The 18,513-nt window shown below is 42.7% G+C and overlaps 1 protein-coding gene across 12 annotated transcripts in view; it reads right to left on the bottom strand.

Annotated features, from left to right (window-relative positions):
- The window catches only part of LOC147826497 (receptor-type tyrosine-protein phosphatase gamma-like), a 121,043-nt gene that overhangs the window by 60,933 nt on the left and 41,597 nt on the right, over positions 1-18,513 (bottom strand). For all 12 annotated transcript variants that reach the window (XM_087181622.1, XM_087181630.1, XM_087181623.1 and 9 more), the window contains one exon: positions 5,430-5,521. In XM_087181622.1, coding sequence (XP_087037748.1) covers positions 5,430-5,521 — 92 coding nt within the window. The remainder of the gene's footprint in view (positions 1-5,429; positions 5,522-18,513) is intronic.

The raw sequence follows: 18,513 nt of genomic DNA, 5'->3' as shown, positions 1-18,513 counted from the left end.
TTCTCAACTGCATGTTTAAAACCGCTTTATAGGCTGGCACCCTGCTGTGGCCAGTGACCTTCAGATTAGTAAGATGCATTTTAACCGTGGAAAGGCATGAATCACTGCCTGATTTCTAAGTCACTGGTTAGCAGCAATATTCAGTTTTGTAATGCTCTCATTAGAAAGTTAGATTTTCTGATTTCCAGGGAAAAGCATCTGTAAGGACATTTTTGTCTGGCAATTTGCACATGTGGAAAACTCAGTATGTCCCATAAACAGGTTCATTTCATGAGCTGAGTGCTGATTTTTAAAAGTTTATGCATAATGACCGTCTAAAAGAATACTGTAATACAGTAAACACTTTTTAGATGACAAACGTAGGTAATGTTTCATTAAGAACTGTACTGAAAATAGTATTCAGGTTTGTTCTTTCAAAAGAACATCCTAAGGTGACCAGATTTTTAAAAGCACTTGTCAGTGTTAAGAATAAAATAGCTGCAGGGGCTGGAATTTAGCTCAGTGGCACCAAGCCTGCCTCACAAGCGCAAGGTCCTAAGTTTGATCCTGGGGACAAAAGAAAAAAACAGAATAAAATAGTTGCTAAACACAGAAATTTGAGCGCATTTCAGTATCTTTGAAGATGGAAAGCATATGAGGACACTAGCAGCTGGGTTATTGCATGCAGTTATACTTCTTCCTCACACAGTGACAATGGAATCCCCAGCAACCATGGAAGGTCCCATTTTGAAAAACCATTAGTGAAAAATATTGAGTCAATGCCCCTTTCATTCATTATCCTGCAGAAGTCAGTTACCCTTCCCAGTCTTTTTCCATTTATCAGCCATGGAACACACACTAAGATTCAAATTTTCCCCAATGAAAAAAGTGCTGCCACTTCCACAGTGATTGGAAACTAACCTCCAAAGCAGTTCTTTCACACTGGCTAAATATTCTTTGCATCATGGCTTTGATTTTCAGTACCGGAGAGGGTATGTGCCGAGAGCCTTCATGCTGAGCTACAGCTGCAGCCCTTATTTTATGCTGAGACAGGGTCTCACTAAGTCACTAAGTTGTCCAGGCTGGGCTTGAACCTGAGGCCCTCCCGCTTCACCTTCCTCAGGTGCTGCGATTACAGGCTAGCAGCACCATGCTCAGTGCATTAAGAATTCTAATGTGTCTAATCAACCCCAGTCACCATGATCAGTCTCCAGCATTTCTCTATCTTGAGCATAGGTAAGAGCAGTAAAAAGACATCTTCACTCTAAATGGACTGACTTGTTAAACTAGAACACACTGGAAGTATTAAACCTCCTACATGTGAGTTGGAATTAGTGAAATTGCCAATTCACTATTTTTCAAAAATTCCTATACAGAGCTGTCTTCAAGAGATGACTCAAAAGGTTAGAAAGCCTTCCTTAATCATTTGCCTACTTTACAAAACTGTTTAAAAGTGTAATTTAATCTGATTTCATTCATGCTTTGGGTTTTAAAAACCAGAGTGATATATTCATGAATTTTAACCATAGGAGGATCTTTAAAGACTTACTGATTTAAGAGATGCAAGCATTTTGAACTGGGAGGAGACAAGAGAAAGGGCCAAGTGATCCAGTTCTAAGCTTCATCTTTTGTTTTATTATGAAGACAAAACCTAGCCGTGTTCACTTCAAACAAAAAAAGAGTTATTGATTTAGTGTCTAACTATATGTTCAATATTCAACATGTCTGTGAACTGTTCCCTAAATCATTTAAATCACACCCGTTTTTGCACAGAGAATGGAAGGGCTGTGGGGCTGGGAGTTTTATTTTTAGAAAGGAAGAGGCCAAAAATAACTGGAGAACAGAGATGAGGAGGTTTTTCAATATGCAAGAAACTTCAAGAGAACATTTTTGAAATTCCTTTGAGGAGGGTGAAAGAATTTATGGAGAACACATATCCAGTGCCAGGTAAAAAACATCAACAACATTACCTGTATTTGAAAAATTCCCTGATTTAATGAAGCAACATTCAAGTGGGAAGTTCCAAGTTTTGAGATACCATCACTGTCACTAGCATGCCAGGAAGGGGCAGGGCCTTTCCTGAGCATCTGTGCTTTCAGGCCACACTGACAACTCCAGTGCCAGCTTCACCATTTATCTGTGTAATGATGGGCAAACCAAGCAGTGTCTCTAAGACTCAGTTTCTCCATCTGTAGACATGGGCTTTCAACTGCCCCCGGATTTGTAGGACTTGATGACAATAAATAGAAAAGAGTTAACTGGTAAATGCTCAGTAATTATTAGACATTGCTGCTGCTTCCTAAAAGGCCAACTGTTCCAAGAGCTGAGCATGTTACCCAGTCTACAAGAATGAGCCTGGAGCTCTATCTGACCACAGTTTGGTACCTGAATTTAATATCTCACCCTGTTGCACACATTTTTAACCAGTATAATGATTTACTGATAGTTATTTGAAAATCTTTTTTAAAAAAAAATCACCTGAAGACAATGAAAAGCTTAAGTGAAACCGTGAAAAGCTGATACCCTGGGATCTTGTTATTCAGTTTTGAATAAAGATGAAATAAAAGTGCGATTGAATTGGCAGAATAAGTACTCTATATGAGCTGTATAAATCTCTTGTTATTTGTAGAAATGAGAACAATTAGATAATTTATAAGGCATATAATTTTAAATAATCCCAGTGGAGGTCTCTATTAGAAGTAAGTTACGGTGAGAGCTTTGGAATGACAATAACTCACAAATTTAATACAAACTGTGTTTTTCTTACATGGAATTTTCTTACAGAAGGCACAGTTGAACTGCTAATGAGCAGAGGAAACCCTAAGAATAAACGGAATGACAGAGTAAAACTGCTTCATAAATTAAAACATTTCATACACACAGGTGTTGAGCAGGACTGTGGGTTACTTAGCAGAATAAAAGGTCAAGTGAAAGCTTGTGAAGGCAAGGGCACTTAGAGGGGCTCTTGCCTAGCAGTACATCTTCCTGGGTGTCCCCTGCTGAGGCAATGTTGTCCTTGGGCACCTGAGTGAACAAGGACTGCAGTCTCCCTCACAGCATCCACAGTAAGCCCAGGGGTGTCACCTTGCCTAGCAACACTCAAAGTGACTCAGTTGTACAGAGATGTTAACAACGTAGGAAGAATGTGCCTCACCTGGCCAGTGGGGTACAAGTAAGAAGGGTGGACTGCTGATGCAGCTGAGAATATGAAGACATCTTCTTTCCCTATACCTACATGCACTACCAGTGAGTACGAATCAGGGAAAGTCACATTTAAAAGGGAGATAAATATATGTTTAAAGAAATGTGGAAGGTTGTATTTCACTTGGTAAATATTAGGTGTCTGGGAAATAAAGCAGAAAACATTCAAAAGTAATTTCTGTTCTAAGCAACCTGCTCAAAAGCATAGGGAGGTAAGGCACAATTCATGGCATTTACAGAGGATTCTAGTGAATCAAAAGTCCTGCAGCCCCAATGAAGGAAAAGCAGGGAGAGGTGTCCGTGCCCTCTTTGCAGACATAAGTCTATTAGAGAGGATTTTAACATGAAAACCATAAGAGATGCTCCAGTTCTCCATGGTAGCCAGGAGGAACAACACCATGACTTGGGGAGGAACATTATGACAGCTTATGTATCTGGCATCATTTATGGTTTCCAGTCATTTTTACATGCATCGTTTTCTAGGATCTTTCCAGTTGCCTCAGTTGGCAAGGAGAGCAGATGTTCTGTTCATTTCACCGATTCAGGAAACTAAGGCTCAGGGAGGTTAACACACTGACCAAAGGATTCACGGTGCAGCCATTGCCAGATGCAGGTTTTCTGGTTTCTAATCCAGTGGTAAAAGAAAATAAAAATGGAAAAACAGCCCAAGAAATACTTCACATTTATCCTTTAAGAATGGATTTCAACTGCCGAGCTATACAACTATGTCTGTCAGATTAATCAGGTTGGGGAGAGAGTGGTTCTTAGCAATTTCCCAGAGGCCAGGTTAACACTTACTTATTCTAGGGGACGCAAGAGGAAAACCGACTATATGTTCCCTATTGTAGAACTATGGTACATTCAGCAAAATTCCCTGCATCTTGGCAATGAAGCCTGATCATTCCCGTCTGCCTCCCGTCTCAAGGCAAGAGTGCAGTTCCCTCCACCAAGGATAAAGGTTAGTGGAGATGAACATATGAGGACATAAAAGCCAGCCCCCTCTGCACGTCAGCCATTTAGCAGCCACAGAATCATCCAGTAGCAACAAAGGCAGCTTCTCTGTCATCCTCGTTTCCATGACAAGTTTCAGAGAGAAAAGCTGACCAGAATGAACAGATTATAGACAATCTAAGCAATGCCTCCTGAATATCTATAGGCATGTAAAAGGCCAGTTAAATCCACAATCATAACCACATAACCACACAACCGAGTAACAATCTGCAAACAGAAGAATCATTCCTTTTTGGAATGGCTGTACCTCTGAGCTGTACCACCATGCCTTTTAAGGACTTCCAGGAAAGTTTGCTGACACTCGTTCATCCATTTATACATCCATCCACCAAGTAGTTAAAGAGTGCCTACTATGTGCTGTTTCTTAATCTGGCACTGAGAATCCATCTACTCACCCTTAGGAAGCTCCGATTCCAGTGGAAAGTGACAGTTAATAAAAAATGTTGGCTGGTAGGAAGTGTGTGGAGAATGGGTTAGACAGACAGAATAAGGAGCAATGGGTGAGGATGGGAGCAGCACTGTCATAAAAACAGTCTCTGTATATACAAGCAGTTCATGTCAAGATGAAGCATGCATAAGTTCAAGTCTAGAAAAAGGGAAAGGACACCCAATAAAAGTGGTGGGAGGTGTATTCAAGTCCCACATTCTATTTACAGTGATCATCCCCTTGCTGAACATTTAAATATCTATGGTGCTAGTTTGCTAAGACTCACTGAAGGGTACTCCATCAATCCCTTCTCCTACCACTGACTCAGTGTTTTATCATTTTACCTCAGGACAGATGAAACATACACCAGACCAATACTATATCCTTAGACTTCCACACAAGCACTATTAAGATGATTTTCAGAGTACAGTATCTTAGAAAACAACTCACCTTTTATAAAATGTTATGAAATGTGATTCAAACATCAAACATAAGTTGCCTATTAAATTTAGTCCTAGTAGATTAAAAATGACTTTTGTATGTTTTTCTAGTTTTCCTACCACTGTTACTTTCCTCCTCTAGTTGTGACTCCTTACTACAGTGACTTGTGTTATGTTTCTCTAAAGAGAATCTTACAACTCTGTAAATAGGCAGAGGAGCAAAGATTTCATTAAATTAGCTTTCCTTAAGTATGTCTTAGCTGGGCGAGGTTTAAAAGGCTATGAAAATAATATTTTGTCATGCCGATCCCATAAAACAGAGAACAAAAGAGAAAACCACATAGTGGAAGGAAACATAGCGTCTTACTTACCCGGAATAGGAATAATTGGAATATTTTCATTGGGGACCACCCGAGGTGAACTGCTATCTTCCACATAGAAATGAGCTGTCTGAAAACATTTTCTGCCAGGAAAAGAGAAAAACATGTGAACAGCGAGACCAGAGAAATACACTTTGAGTTCATCATTTTCAGTTCTTTTTCCACATAATTTCCCAGCTTTAAGCATCCCGCAGAGCAAGCCCATGGAAAAGAAACAAAAAGGAGGAGAACATTCATCCTATTGGAGGACCGCAAAGTAGCTGGTAGATATCAATTTTATGGTATAACCACATCCAAGCTGATAGTGGAAAGTGAAAGACGTAGGACTGAGCCACTCCAATATGAGCACAGGTACAGTGAACTTGAGCACAAAACGCGAGGAGCACCCCAACAATAATTTCATATTTGGCATGTTACAGAGCAATAATCTGCAATTCTTAACCACTGGCACCAAGTTCAAAACCACACCTCAAACCTCAACTGTAGTCACCACGAAGCCCGAGTGCACAATGGGATCATCACATCGTCCTGTGCTTAGGCAAAGACCCCGGAGCCTCAGAGCTCTTTAAAGGGGCCGGAGGCCTTCAAGGGGGCAAGCCCAGAGGCCGTGGACAGACAACAGTAGGACAAGGACCTGCAGCCCTCCAGTGTCCTCTGCTTGTCTTGTTTGGTTTGGTTTTTACCTGTACTTCAGGCAAAGCAGGGAGCACACACTGGTCATCCTAGGACAGGCAGTGAACAGAAAAGCCAGCAGCATGCACAGAGCCTCTGCCTGCCGAGGCCGCCGGCCCTCAGCTTTCCAGCATCCACGTCACTGCTCATTGCGGCCCTAATGAGCTGCCTGAAGCACAGGCTGAATATTTAATGAGGTTGCGCAGCGTGAATGGCTATTGTGACCAAAGCAGGGTCCCTGTTCATCTGCCACAGGGGCTTTACAATAGCTGGCCCTACTGCTGGGTCTTTTAGCCAAGCAGGAAAGCAGGCGGCATCCTTCTGGTGCTGTGTCACTGTGGTCTGCCGCACTCCTCTGGTGTCCCATGCCCAGAAACGTGTACACACACTACAGTTTTGCTTTTTCTGGGGTCCGTATTCCAACTGCCAGAGCAAGTCAGCTATCCTTCACAGGGTCTTTCTTTGCTCATCCAATCAAAAGTATCCTGGAATGAGTCTACTGAGCAGACCATGTTTCTCTGAAGCCAAAAATGGGGGGCGGGGAGGGGATCAGAAGAAAATACCAAGCAACTCTATAAACCAAAGAAGATCTCTGTGGGAAAGAGGAGCCCTCAGTCACACAGGTTTCTCCATCACAGCTTTCTGCAAGGCTGTTATAACCACAGGCAGTCAGAAATGATCACATGTCACACTGGGAAGTGTTTTTCACATGGGAAACGCTCCAACCAACTCTCTGTTCAGGCTCTGCTCTGGAATGGGTCTGGACTATTCCTCCACACCACTAGGGGGCCCTCAACATAAACCACACTAATTCTTGGTGCTTGTCTCATGGGACTGCTTCTGCAGGGAACTAAGCAAAAATTATTTTTCTATGAATTATGTGGCATTTGGTGTATTCATAGTAATACAAGTGTTCATCACTCTTCACTTAGCTGCCTTTACCTAAGTTTGGGGTTAGCTTCAGTTACTCTGAAGCTACATGGATGTGAAGTGCACATAATATTCGGGGGCTCTGGCCCTAAACCAAATCTACAAAATGTAAAACGATGGAAATCCACGTGAAAAAACCCTGGAAAGTGATGTTTGAAATAAAGCTTCTTTCTGTTCCTTAATTAGTTATCAATTTTCTACTCTTGGATTCCTTCCTCCCCTCTCACCTCGCCCATGTACACTGATTTCCCGAATGTAAGTCTCAAACTAAAACACACACCATGGAATTCATAGATGAGATGGAACCTTAAGTCTCCAGCGTCACAGCTAAGGAAAACCTGCTGCTGAGTGAGAGTCGGACACTCAATTTTTCAGGAGCTTGAAGAAGTGCCCCATGTCCTGAGAATAAATGGCACACAGTTTGCCAAGTCAGCCTTTGGCAAACAGAAAAAACAGGTAAGTTCTATTTTAAGATCATAATTACTATGCCTGTTAAAGTTCTGAAACATAATGCTGTTAGGAAATAGAATCATTAGCAAAGTCAAGTCAAGCAACTTGGGAACTACACTGCATCCATAGTGTAGATTTGTTTTTTCCTAATAGAAGTTCAGCAGTCTCGGTTGTGGGGAGAACTAAGGGCTGCAAGTTATCTCTGAACACAGCAGTGTGTACCAAAGCAAATCACGCGCTGGTGCCCCATGTGCTGCTGGTCATAGTGGAATTTCCCTGGAGCAAAATAACTCTGATTGCCAGAGAAAAGCACACAACTGGGGACAAGAGTCAGAGCCCTGGGACACAAAGCTCTGCGCATCTGCACCTCGCTGCACATCACACACTCTGCTCCCACATTGAGATGAGGTGGCAGGGGAGGGTCCTCCCCTTACAGTATCGGTTTCACTGTGCTCAGTAAATGTTTTTTCTGCACCTGCTGCATACCAGCAAGTGTGGAGACAGCACCTTCTCTGCACCTGTCCATCATTCTGAAACCACCTCCTTAAGCCTGGCTAAACAGGAAGAAATTTATGAAGAGTTACAGAAGGAATGGCAGAGAAATCAGGAAATACAAATGAACAGAAAGGGGAAAAGGTGATTCAAGTAAACGGAAATCCTCCTCCTGATTATCAGTACCAGTATTTCAGGGAGAAATCCATCCACACGTTTTTCCTTATTTACTGATTCTTTCATGGCCATCTGCAATAAGGGGCTGCGTGCAGAAGGATAGGACAGATGGGGCCCTGCTCTCGAGACCTATGTTTCCATGAGGAAAGTGAACCTCAAACATGTAAATGAATAGTTTCAAGTAGTCAGGAGCCACAAAGAAAAGACAATAGAAGATGTGTTGATAACTGAGGGAGGTGAAGGAAGGGACTCTGTCGAGGAGGTGGCTTTTGAGCTAAGACCCAATTACGGAGAACTCACTCACTGAAGTCTAGGGAAGACCATTCTAGGTGAGCCCTCCTCAGAGCAGAATGAGCCTGGTGGCTGGGAGAAATGAAAGGAAGTCAGGCCATCAGCAGGGAGAGGTTACAGCAAGTAAGGCTGGAGAGGCAGGCAAGAGCCCCATCCTGTAGATCTAGGTCTTTGCTAGCGAGGTGTGGTGGTGCACACCTGTAAACCCAGGGAGACAGAGACAGGAGGTTTGCAACTTTGGGCACAGCCTGGGCAACTTAGACCCTGGTCTCAACAAATTCAAAAAGGGCTGAGGAAAGACCCTAGGCTCAATCACCAGTACCACCACGCACAGAAAGTCTTTGTTGGTGTCTAAATGCAATGGAAAGCCAATAGAGGGCTTGGATCCACGGGGAGACATGGTCTGGTGTGTCTCTCAAGAAGTCCATTTGGGCGGGTATGTGAAAAATGGGGTACAGGTCAGCAAGAATCCAACAAGGAGATCAATCAGGGAGTGACTGTTACTGTCTCATGCCTACTCTCAGACAGATGGCTGTTTTTTAAATTTTTTTAAAGAAAAACCCCATGATCATACTATACACATATCTCCTTGATAACAAAGTCAACTGCTCTCCTTCTTAGTAATGTTTCTTTGATCTTTCACTTCATGGAGGTACTACGTAGTTGGTACTTAATGCAACTTAATTCTTTTTTTTTTTTTTTTTGGTACTGGGGATCGAACTCGGGTCCCTGCACTTGTGAGGCAGGCAGCAGAGCCACTGAGTAAATCCCCAGCCCTGGACTTAATTCTTTAATATCCACTTTTTTAGGGATGAAGTCCCAGCTGGGCACTGAGGAAGAGACAGGCTGCTGTCAACTTTCACTAACATCACGAGACTGTGATGATCGCTGCCCCTGTACAAATTTTATACCTTGGCACAGTTATTCCAGGAAAGCAGCTGAAGTCCACATGCCATTACATTTTCATTTGCTCATTTTAGAGATGTCCCATGAAAAACTTTGTTTCTTGACCTTCAGCAGTGTCCAACAGTAAGAAAATGTGAAGGCAGGGATATTGGAGAAAAGAAAGAAAAATTTTAATGCTTCTAAACTTCTAATGTGTGATATGTTTCTAATTTTCAGATCAGGGGAACAGAGACAGAATTTCTCCAAGTGTACAATGTGTCCCTGACTGTGCAATTTCAATTTTCTACCTATGTCCAATTCACTTTCAACCAACACTCTAGTAGTCACTCCTTGAGTGCAACAGATCTCTAGGATCATGAAAAGCCATTTTCCTACATTATCATTACTCCACAATGAACATGATTAGGGAAGTATCATTAAAAAGGAAAAACAAAGTAGATCGTGTTTGGAATGAAAAAGAAACATTTGCAAATTTAACTATGAAGTATGGTTCAGTGGATTCTCACCACGGATTGTATGCACCCTCTTGGCCCCTTGAAGGAAGTGAGGCCAGGTTACACAATATTTTTACTGACCCTAACTGGTCTACTAATAAAGCAAAATACTTTAGCTTCCTCTAATCTATATTTGTAATATATATTTTCCAGATACTTGGCACTTCCCAGTTTACGTACAACTTGAGAGTTTTGGAGGGTCCTAAAGAATGTCTGTCTCCCATCACATTTGCAGACAACTGCTGTTCACCAGCTCACATACTTCTGGTTTAGGGAGCTTTTGAAACACTCTTGCAGGATTAACCCAGGTGATTCTGGGGGTAGGGGTTAGGGGCATAGCCCTGTGTTATTTTGAACCCAAGGATTGTGGTGTACACTGTTCTGGATAAGAACCACTGTGAGAAAGGGGAATTGAGTCTTGAGTCTTCAGCACTGTCATTAAACAGCCACTAAAAATTAAGTCAGTAAATAAAGCAATCCTAAATGGCAGGAATCCTGAATGTGGCCATAAAAATCAGAGGAGGATTTACAGAATCCCAGATGGGATGACGGGTATTAGCATAATCCTCTCAAAGACAGAAAGAAAAGTTGCACTGCACATACCTGAATAAGAATGCCAAGGTCATATGCTGCATTTCAGTTAGAACCTAAGTTCTCAGTAACAGGACAGTATCCCATGAAGTTGGAGCAAACTGTTCTGTTACCCACATTGAACAAGTCTTTCCTCCGCTTATAGAAGACTTATATGACTCAAAATGAGCTTTTCCTTCTAAAGCTACCTGTGAAACTACCCCTAGGGATTACTCTATCTGAGAGCAAAATTCACTTTAGTAGCTATGGTATTAGAGAATGGAAGCTGTCAGCATTTACTTCGATATGAAGCATTTCTTGGTGGTCTTATATCGTGCGCTGTGATTGTCCTGACACTTGAAAATTTAGAAAATCACTGTGCTACAAGGCTTTCCAGGACCCATCCTACACCCATCAAGAAAGTACCCAAACAGAGCGAGTTATGTCAGATACGCCTAGAAGGCTGTCAGAGAGGAGCAAGGAGACCAGCCTATTGTTGTCAGCCAGTGAGATGGCGAGCCTTCTAGAGACTGACTGCCCAAACTGCAACCCAAAGCTCACTTATTTATCACAAAGTAACCACTTACTAAGGGTGTAAAACCTCAGTACTCAGGTTTAACCACAAACCGCATGAGAACCGCCTCCGTAAAGGGATGCTTTTTCTTTACATACTAGGGATTGAACCCAGGTCCTTCACACTGAGCTACATCTCCAGCCTTTAAAGTTTTTATTTGCAGACAAGGTCTGTGAGTTGCAAAAGTGGCCAAGGCTGTGCTCCAACTTGTGGTCCTCTTTCCCCAGCCTCACACAGTGACGGGATTACAGGTGTATGCCACCACCCTGGCCTAGGGATACATGTTTAAAACAATACAGCCCCTGAATATCACCCAGAGCATCTGGTGCTTGATCAAGGATGGTCGCCATGTCAGATCTGTGCCCATATGCACAGGAAGCTCCAAGCAGCAAAATGGGGGCAAGCTTTCCATGTTACTCTCATTGCAGTGGACCCTTGACTCACAAACTCGATTGGTTCTCGAGGGCTGGTTGTAGTTCAAGTTGGCTGTAAGTCAGTACAGCTGAGATCTGGGTGTTTACTCAGGTACACGCCATAGAAAACAAGAGGCAGATGAATCTTCCACTAAGCCAGTTAACCCACTGTTCGTATGTCAGGCTCGTCGTAACTTGAGGGCCCATGGTATTGGCTTCTAAGCAATCAACATGAGCTTACAGACTTTGCAAAGGTTTCTAGGAAAGCCTTGAGTGGAAGTAGAGAGGGTGTGTGTGAGGCTTCTCCATAAGCTGACCAAACCTGTGTGGATTCTGTTACATCTGCCCTGTGGTCCAGGTCTGTAGAGCGTCTGAAGGTCTCCTGGTGGGAGTGTACTTGCATGCAGGAGTCCAGCTTCTAAAAAGCCCACGGGACACATGAGGTCATGAACCAAACACGTGGACCAAACTTTCTGTAAGTTCCTATTGTTCAAATAAGAGAGAGAGTTTGGGGATAGAGGCCTTTCAAACATCAAAAATTGTACTCTTAAGGAGGCAGAGCCCATGTGCAGAGTCTACATTCTAATTCAGATGTAGCCAATATCAACCTATGTCAGCTGTCAATTTTAAGTCCCTTTGCTTTCCACCAAAGTTCACACCCTACCATCACATGAAGGTTCTGGTGTGTTTACTTGACTCTCTTGACTAATCCCCCCCCCACACACACACCTGCTCTGATATGCTTTGTTAAGTATTAATACCTATTCCAGTTAGAGAGGGTTAGGCTTCAAACAAAATATAGCAAACTGCTGCAAAGATAAGCAGAAACTCTCTAGAGAGAAGCAGAATACCCAGAATGACCACCTTTTTCCAATAAGACCTCCTTTTCTGCTGCTTCTCTTTTCCTAGGTGCCTGTTTGCAGAATCTGTGATATGGGCTGGCAACTTTCTTACTTTCATCTCTTTCTGCCCCTCTGACAAGAGCCTGGGAATAATTACGTGACTACTAATTTTCAGAAGCAAAGTGCTGATCTCAAGCCCTCCACTGTCTGGAACCTCACTCAACACAGCTATATATCAAGAAGACTCCTCAAAAAGCTTAACATCTAAACCCACTGTGAGGAGAGGAGGGCTTCTCGGGTCTACAGACTTTGGGGCCCATGTGTCCCTCCCTCTTGGCAGGCTTGAGATGTCACACAGGTCCTCCAGACACTGTGGCTCCTGGGCTCTGGGTTGGGAGGAGGATAGTAACATGGTTTCCAGGCTTGTATGAAAACTTCAATTAGAAACTCACCAAATGCTGACATGCAAGATTGGAAACCAAGGCACTGTCTTCCAATTAAGCTCAGTAGTTTTACAATCACATCATGGTGAGGAGGAGTTTGTCAGCTTGCAGTACAAAATTCTAACCGCAGACTACTGTGGGCAGGTGGCTGGATTGCTGGTGCATATATAATTAAGCAATCACAACCGATTTATAGACTGTCCTGATTTACATTTACACTAGCACACCTGCTAATACTCCCATTTATTCTCATGCTGTCAGGACAAGAAATCACATTAATATTTACTTTCTAAATAGATCCTTCATAGTGAACCTTGTATAAATAAGGGCCATGTAAAATTAGAAAGTTCAAAACTCACATGCCTTCAAGGAAGATAATTGGGAGCTATGTTAAAATGACATAGATTAGCTGGGGATTTAGCTCAGTGGTTCCACCGCCTGCCTCGAAAGCACAAGGTCCCAAGTTTGATCCCCGATACCAAAAAAAAAAAAGACAAGGATTGACTAATTAGGGCAAAATGTTTCAAGAGGTAGAAGTGACAAAATGCAACAAGGGTAGAAGGCACTATGAGCATGGGCCCTGCCTCGGAGGAAGCGTCTCTGGGTTCCCCTTGGAATGGAGCCTACCTTAAGGTTTAGGTTGAGATTTTTCATATACAGCTATGTGCTTGCTGTTAAATTTCCTTTGGTGCATGTTAAATGACCCAGTGCACACAATTCAGTTAACACTGGGAGTGTCTTCTCGGGAAAAGATCTTTTGGAACCCACAGTATGCTTCTACCTGGCGTATTTTCCAAATGACAAAAGGAGACATGGAGCTGATACATGTGAATGCTTCTGTGGATAACTGAATGGCACATGCACGTCAGGGCTGTCCTGGAAATCCTGAGGCATATGGTTGTCACACTTTGGGGATAATTGGTGGGGATAATTAGATAGGAGGAAGGGATGAGAAGGAGACAGAATGAAATCATCTCAGAGATGGGTGAGGCAAGAGCGGATGCAGACATAAACTAGGACAAATGTTCAAAACACTTTGAATTTACATGGCTGGGAGAGATGTCTGGTCAACTCCTGCTATAGCTGGAAGCAACCAAAACATCTAAGTTTGGCAGTGAGAGTTTTAGTGGATAGGTCAGATTGCCTGCAATTCATTTCTATAGGCATATGCAAACAAATTGACAAATGATAGATACAGAAGTGATCTCTTGCAAAAATTAACTTTGTCAACAAATCAGGTAGATGCCTAGCACTAACTGTAGTGGTCATACTTTCCAGGAGAGTAAAAAAAAGAAGAGGTCACTTCATGAATCACACTTTGAGCAGACCAAGACCTAAGCCTGCTTTTACGTTCCATCTGGCTTTAACAAAGTCCCACAGTTACTCCCAAAGCTCCCGGCTGTCATCTAGGAGAGAAGGCTGCACGTCAGGGGCTTTGATGCAGCTGCCTCATCCTTTGGCTCAGAATGTTCGGAACATCTAGACTGAGGCACGCGAGGGACTCCCTACCTGACACCAGCCCTACTGATCTGGGATGGTTACTGATCATGTGATGGTCTTTCCCATTCTGGAGAGGAGGTAGGAAATGAATTCTCAGTTTAGTTATTATACTTTATTATTCAGTGTGTATGCTCTGAAATGATCTTGGAAGAGCCTTTGGCAACTACTTATTTTATTAACATACTGACGGACGATATTTTGCTTGACAGGAAGAGTCCAGCCAGGTATCATGTGTTTCTTAACAGCCACACAGTGCACTACTTAGGATAGTGTGGGACTATGCAGGAAAAAACAGTTGGGTCAGAAACCACACTACGTGTCTTACTTTTCTCTCGTGGCTGGACATTATACCTGACACCCAAAAAAGCCCTATGACCACGTGTACATTGGAGAGACATCTACACAAACCATAACACTATCAACCAGGTTACTATCCCCAAAACTGAAAAGTTTACTTTTATAACATGAACCCACAAATGTACTTCAAAGAGGTAACGTCAGAATGCAGAGTCTTTCTATTAGTCAAAATCGAGGAAATAAGGAAAATACAGAAAATTATTATATAAAATATAAGATGGACAATAAACAGTTAAAAAGCAAACTACAAATTGGGAAAAAAAATCTGTATCCCACATTGCTGAGAGGGCATATTGCTCTCGATTAGGGAAAGACCAACAACCCAAAGGTAAAATGGGCAAATATAGTTTACAGGGAAAAAGCAAAAGCCATAAAACAAAACAAAAATGCAAAACGTTCAGCTTCCCAGTGATGCTCAACCCCACTTACAATAAAAGGCTACACTTAAAACTACACTGACATCCATTTCTTTCAGGAACAGGCACCCTCATGCGCTGCTCGCAGAAACCCTCCTCAGTCTCCCCCAGAGGCAGGCAATCTGGCATCGTCCATCGCAGCTGCTGTCCAGGTACCCTATGATCCCGCCAATGTCTTGAGTCTATCCCACAGCTATACTTACGCACTTGCAGAATGACACACGAACAGTCATTCACCACTGTAGTGTTTCTAACTCTACTGGTTGAGCAATTCGAGTGAGAGCCCCAGGAGGCCGCTCAAGCAAACCCTAAGACACCTGCAGAGAAAGCACCAGGCTTTTGTAGAACAGACTGGGGAAACAACAACTCAGGGGCATGGATAATCCATGTTAAGTGAGAAAATAAAACCCAAGGTACAATAGTGACTTGTACAGCATTTTACTGCATTGTAATCGGGGAAGAAGTTCTTCACATTTGTGTTTATATACGGTCATCTCTGGAAGATTAGCTCACAAACTAGCAATAGTGGCTACCTATTTGTGAGGGTAGGGACCAGGTGATAGGAGGGAGCCATAGGAATATATATCCCTTGAAGTGTATCCAATATCACCTATTCAAAGTGCAAATTCAAAAGATTTTGGAAAACAAATACTTGAGTCTGATTTTTTGGGGGGCAGTAACAGGGATTGAACCCACAGGTGCTCTACCACTGAGCTACATCTCAAGCTCCCCCCACTGCTCCCCAGGCAGAGTCTTGGTAATGGCCCAGAAGGAACTTAAGCTTCTGACCCTGTGTTTGGGACTACAAGCATATGCTACCATACCAAGTGAGACTGAGTTTTATAATTTTGTCCTCTCCCTCCTGGGGTTACAATCCGTTCTCACATCTCACAATCACTGCCAGGCATTTGGGGTATTTGCTCCACCCTGTGCATAATGGGGCTTGGTCCCTTTCCCTGCTGCTGGAAAGGACTAAGATGAGTGGCAGGAACCAAAGCTACAAAAACCCAAGGCCTCCTGAAGTTCCGGGGCAAGAACTCCTTCACAGCTCCTGTCACTGTTGGGAAGGCTGCTATGAGGCATATCTGGGAATCTTGGCAAATTCCAGGCTGCATTTTGCATGGAAGTATGGGGGGGGGGCGAGGCATGAATAAGAGGGATAGAAAAAGGCAAAAGTGCCAGTGAGGGAGCCCTGATCCATCCCTTTTCCTCCTGCAGAAGCCTGGCAGAGGGGGGCTCCCTCCCTCTAGCAGGAGGATTGCAGAGCAGCAGCAGGATAAGACTGGGTCGGGGACAGCAGCCAAAGCACTTGGGACAGTACAAGGTGGGAAATGGCACATGAACTAAGTGTACAGACCAGCAAAAGGGATAGGGAATTGTAGCTTCTGGGGGACAGAGGCTGGCAGGGTGTCCAGTGTAAGGAAGAGCAGAGACTCCTTGAGGACAGGATCTCCATCTGGCCCATCTCTCCCACGTGGAGCACCTAGCACAGCACTGAGCAGCGAAGAAGGGGATGCTTAGGGGACTCAGACTGTTCTACCTTGTTGGTGGGGCCTCACATCCCACACTAAACATTAGACACAGGCTACCTCATTTCACCTTCACAGCGATCCTATGAAGAGGAACTTTTGGTAGAACCATTGCTAGATGAGGAAACTGAGGCAGAGAGGGCTTCCTCCTAAAGCTAGGAAGTGGTATCGCTCTAGTTAGAACTCACATCTCTCTGAGTGCAAGTCTTTCTTTTATAGCTACTACAGTGTACACTTCTTTTAAAAAGTACATTAGGCTGGGGAGTAGAGTGCTTGCCTAGCATGTGCAAGGCCTTGGGTTTGATTTTCAGCAGTGCCAAGAAAAAAATAAGTATGCTAAAAAGAAGAGTCACAATCAGGTAGACTCCTTATGTACTTGCCATTTACTAGATGGTTCTCAAGGCTAAGACCCATGTGAAATTAAACTGTTCTTCTGTCCCTCACAGGTAGAGATGACACCATAGGGTCCGAGTGCCCTCTGATAACAAATACAAGCTGTACATATTTCTCACATGATATAAAATATGCCTGGGACAAGCCCACTCCCCCAGTGGTCACCAAACACACAAAACAGTCTCTTGGGCTACAGTATCACTTTTGAGGAGACTTAGAAGTTGGATGTACATTTATATTTGTGCTGTTCGTGAGGTAATGCTGGCTAGTAAAAGTGGTACAGTAAAACATTCTAATGGGATTCAGTACAAAACATAAGGCTCAAGTGATGTCCGAGGCTCCAACTCTTGAGTTGAGAGGTTTAAATCCAAAAGTAAAAAGGAATTTTTCTCTTTTACTTTTTCCCTTTAGAAATTTGAAAATATATTAGAAATCAAAAACTTCAGTAAGTAAAAAGTGATCATAGAAAGAACAGGATAATTACATTCCTAGTGCAAGTAATCATTTCTTTACAAGGCTAACATGCCACCACCATTCAGCTTAAAAGAAAGTAGATCGTGGACTTTCTCATTAAACAGTCACAAGTCCTATACTACATGTTCTCTGATATCATAGGTGTACTGGGTTATAATGGATAGATTAACTGAAATCACATCTCAAAAATCTGATATACCGACAATCAACAGAGAAGTCAGCCCGTGTAAAAATTCGAGTGTAAATTCTGTAAACTGTTTCCTTAAGAGTAAAAAGGTACTACTTTCTGTATGGCATAATAATGCTTGGTGAATTGTTCTACTTGCCATTTTAATATTAAAAGAGTATCATATTAATATTAAACAGGTTGCCTAAGATCAGTCTGACAAATATTATCAAGAGATTTAAATACGGTGACTAAGGCTCACTATACAGTAATCTTAATATATCTCATGAATCTCTCCAGGATGATAATCGTTTGAAGTAGTCGAGCTATCTAGAACTCATGTGCTTTTACCTTCTTTCCTCTGGTACTACTAGCTACTGAACCTATGGTCTGTGTTCTGAACTACAACCTCAACTCTTTTTAAATTTTTTTAAATTTTGAAACAGGGTCTTCCTTAGTTACTGAGCTGCTTAGGTTGGGCTTGAACCTTTGATCCTCTGGCCTGAATGTCCCAGAGTGGTGCGATTACAAGCATCCGGATACCCAGCCTTTTTTCACTTTTTTTTAAAATCCAACTTTCTTCTGGAAAAGCACATGGTCTATCCACATTTGCTCTCTCTTCTCTCTACCCTTAGTCCCTAAATTGACTACCAATTTAGGTCTCTAAAAGTTATTTTCACTCAAAGGCTAAATGCATGCATTATAATTTTTAAAACAAAGCTCTAAAACATGCAAACATCTGAAATTGGGACGCAGCACACATACAGGTACACAGACATTGGACAATCCCCATATGTACCAACTGAGAAACAAAACCTGCCCCCCAACCCACAAAACAAAGCAAAGCAAGCACCCGCAGGGCATTCTGTAATTGCTACCAGCTTCCGGCAAGCTGAATTGATATTTGCAAGTCTTACTTTTTGGGACTGGGGTAGAACAGGTGAGTGACAGCAGTCACTGTCTAGAAGACTTTAATCCCCATGGCA

This window comes from Heterocephalus glaber, unplaced genomic scaffold (genome assembly GCF_053883595.1).
Source record: "Heterocephalus glaber isolate CG9 unplaced genomic scaffold, H.glaber_assembly_v1.0 deba00001472, whole genome shotgun sequence".
Taxonomy (NCBI): domain Eukaryota; kingdom Metazoa; phylum Chordata; class Mammalia; order Rodentia; family Bathyergidae; genus Heterocephalus; species Heterocephalus glaber.
Note: the sequence above shows the minus strand (reverse complement) of the source record. Positions and strands in the feature narration are given on the sequence as shown.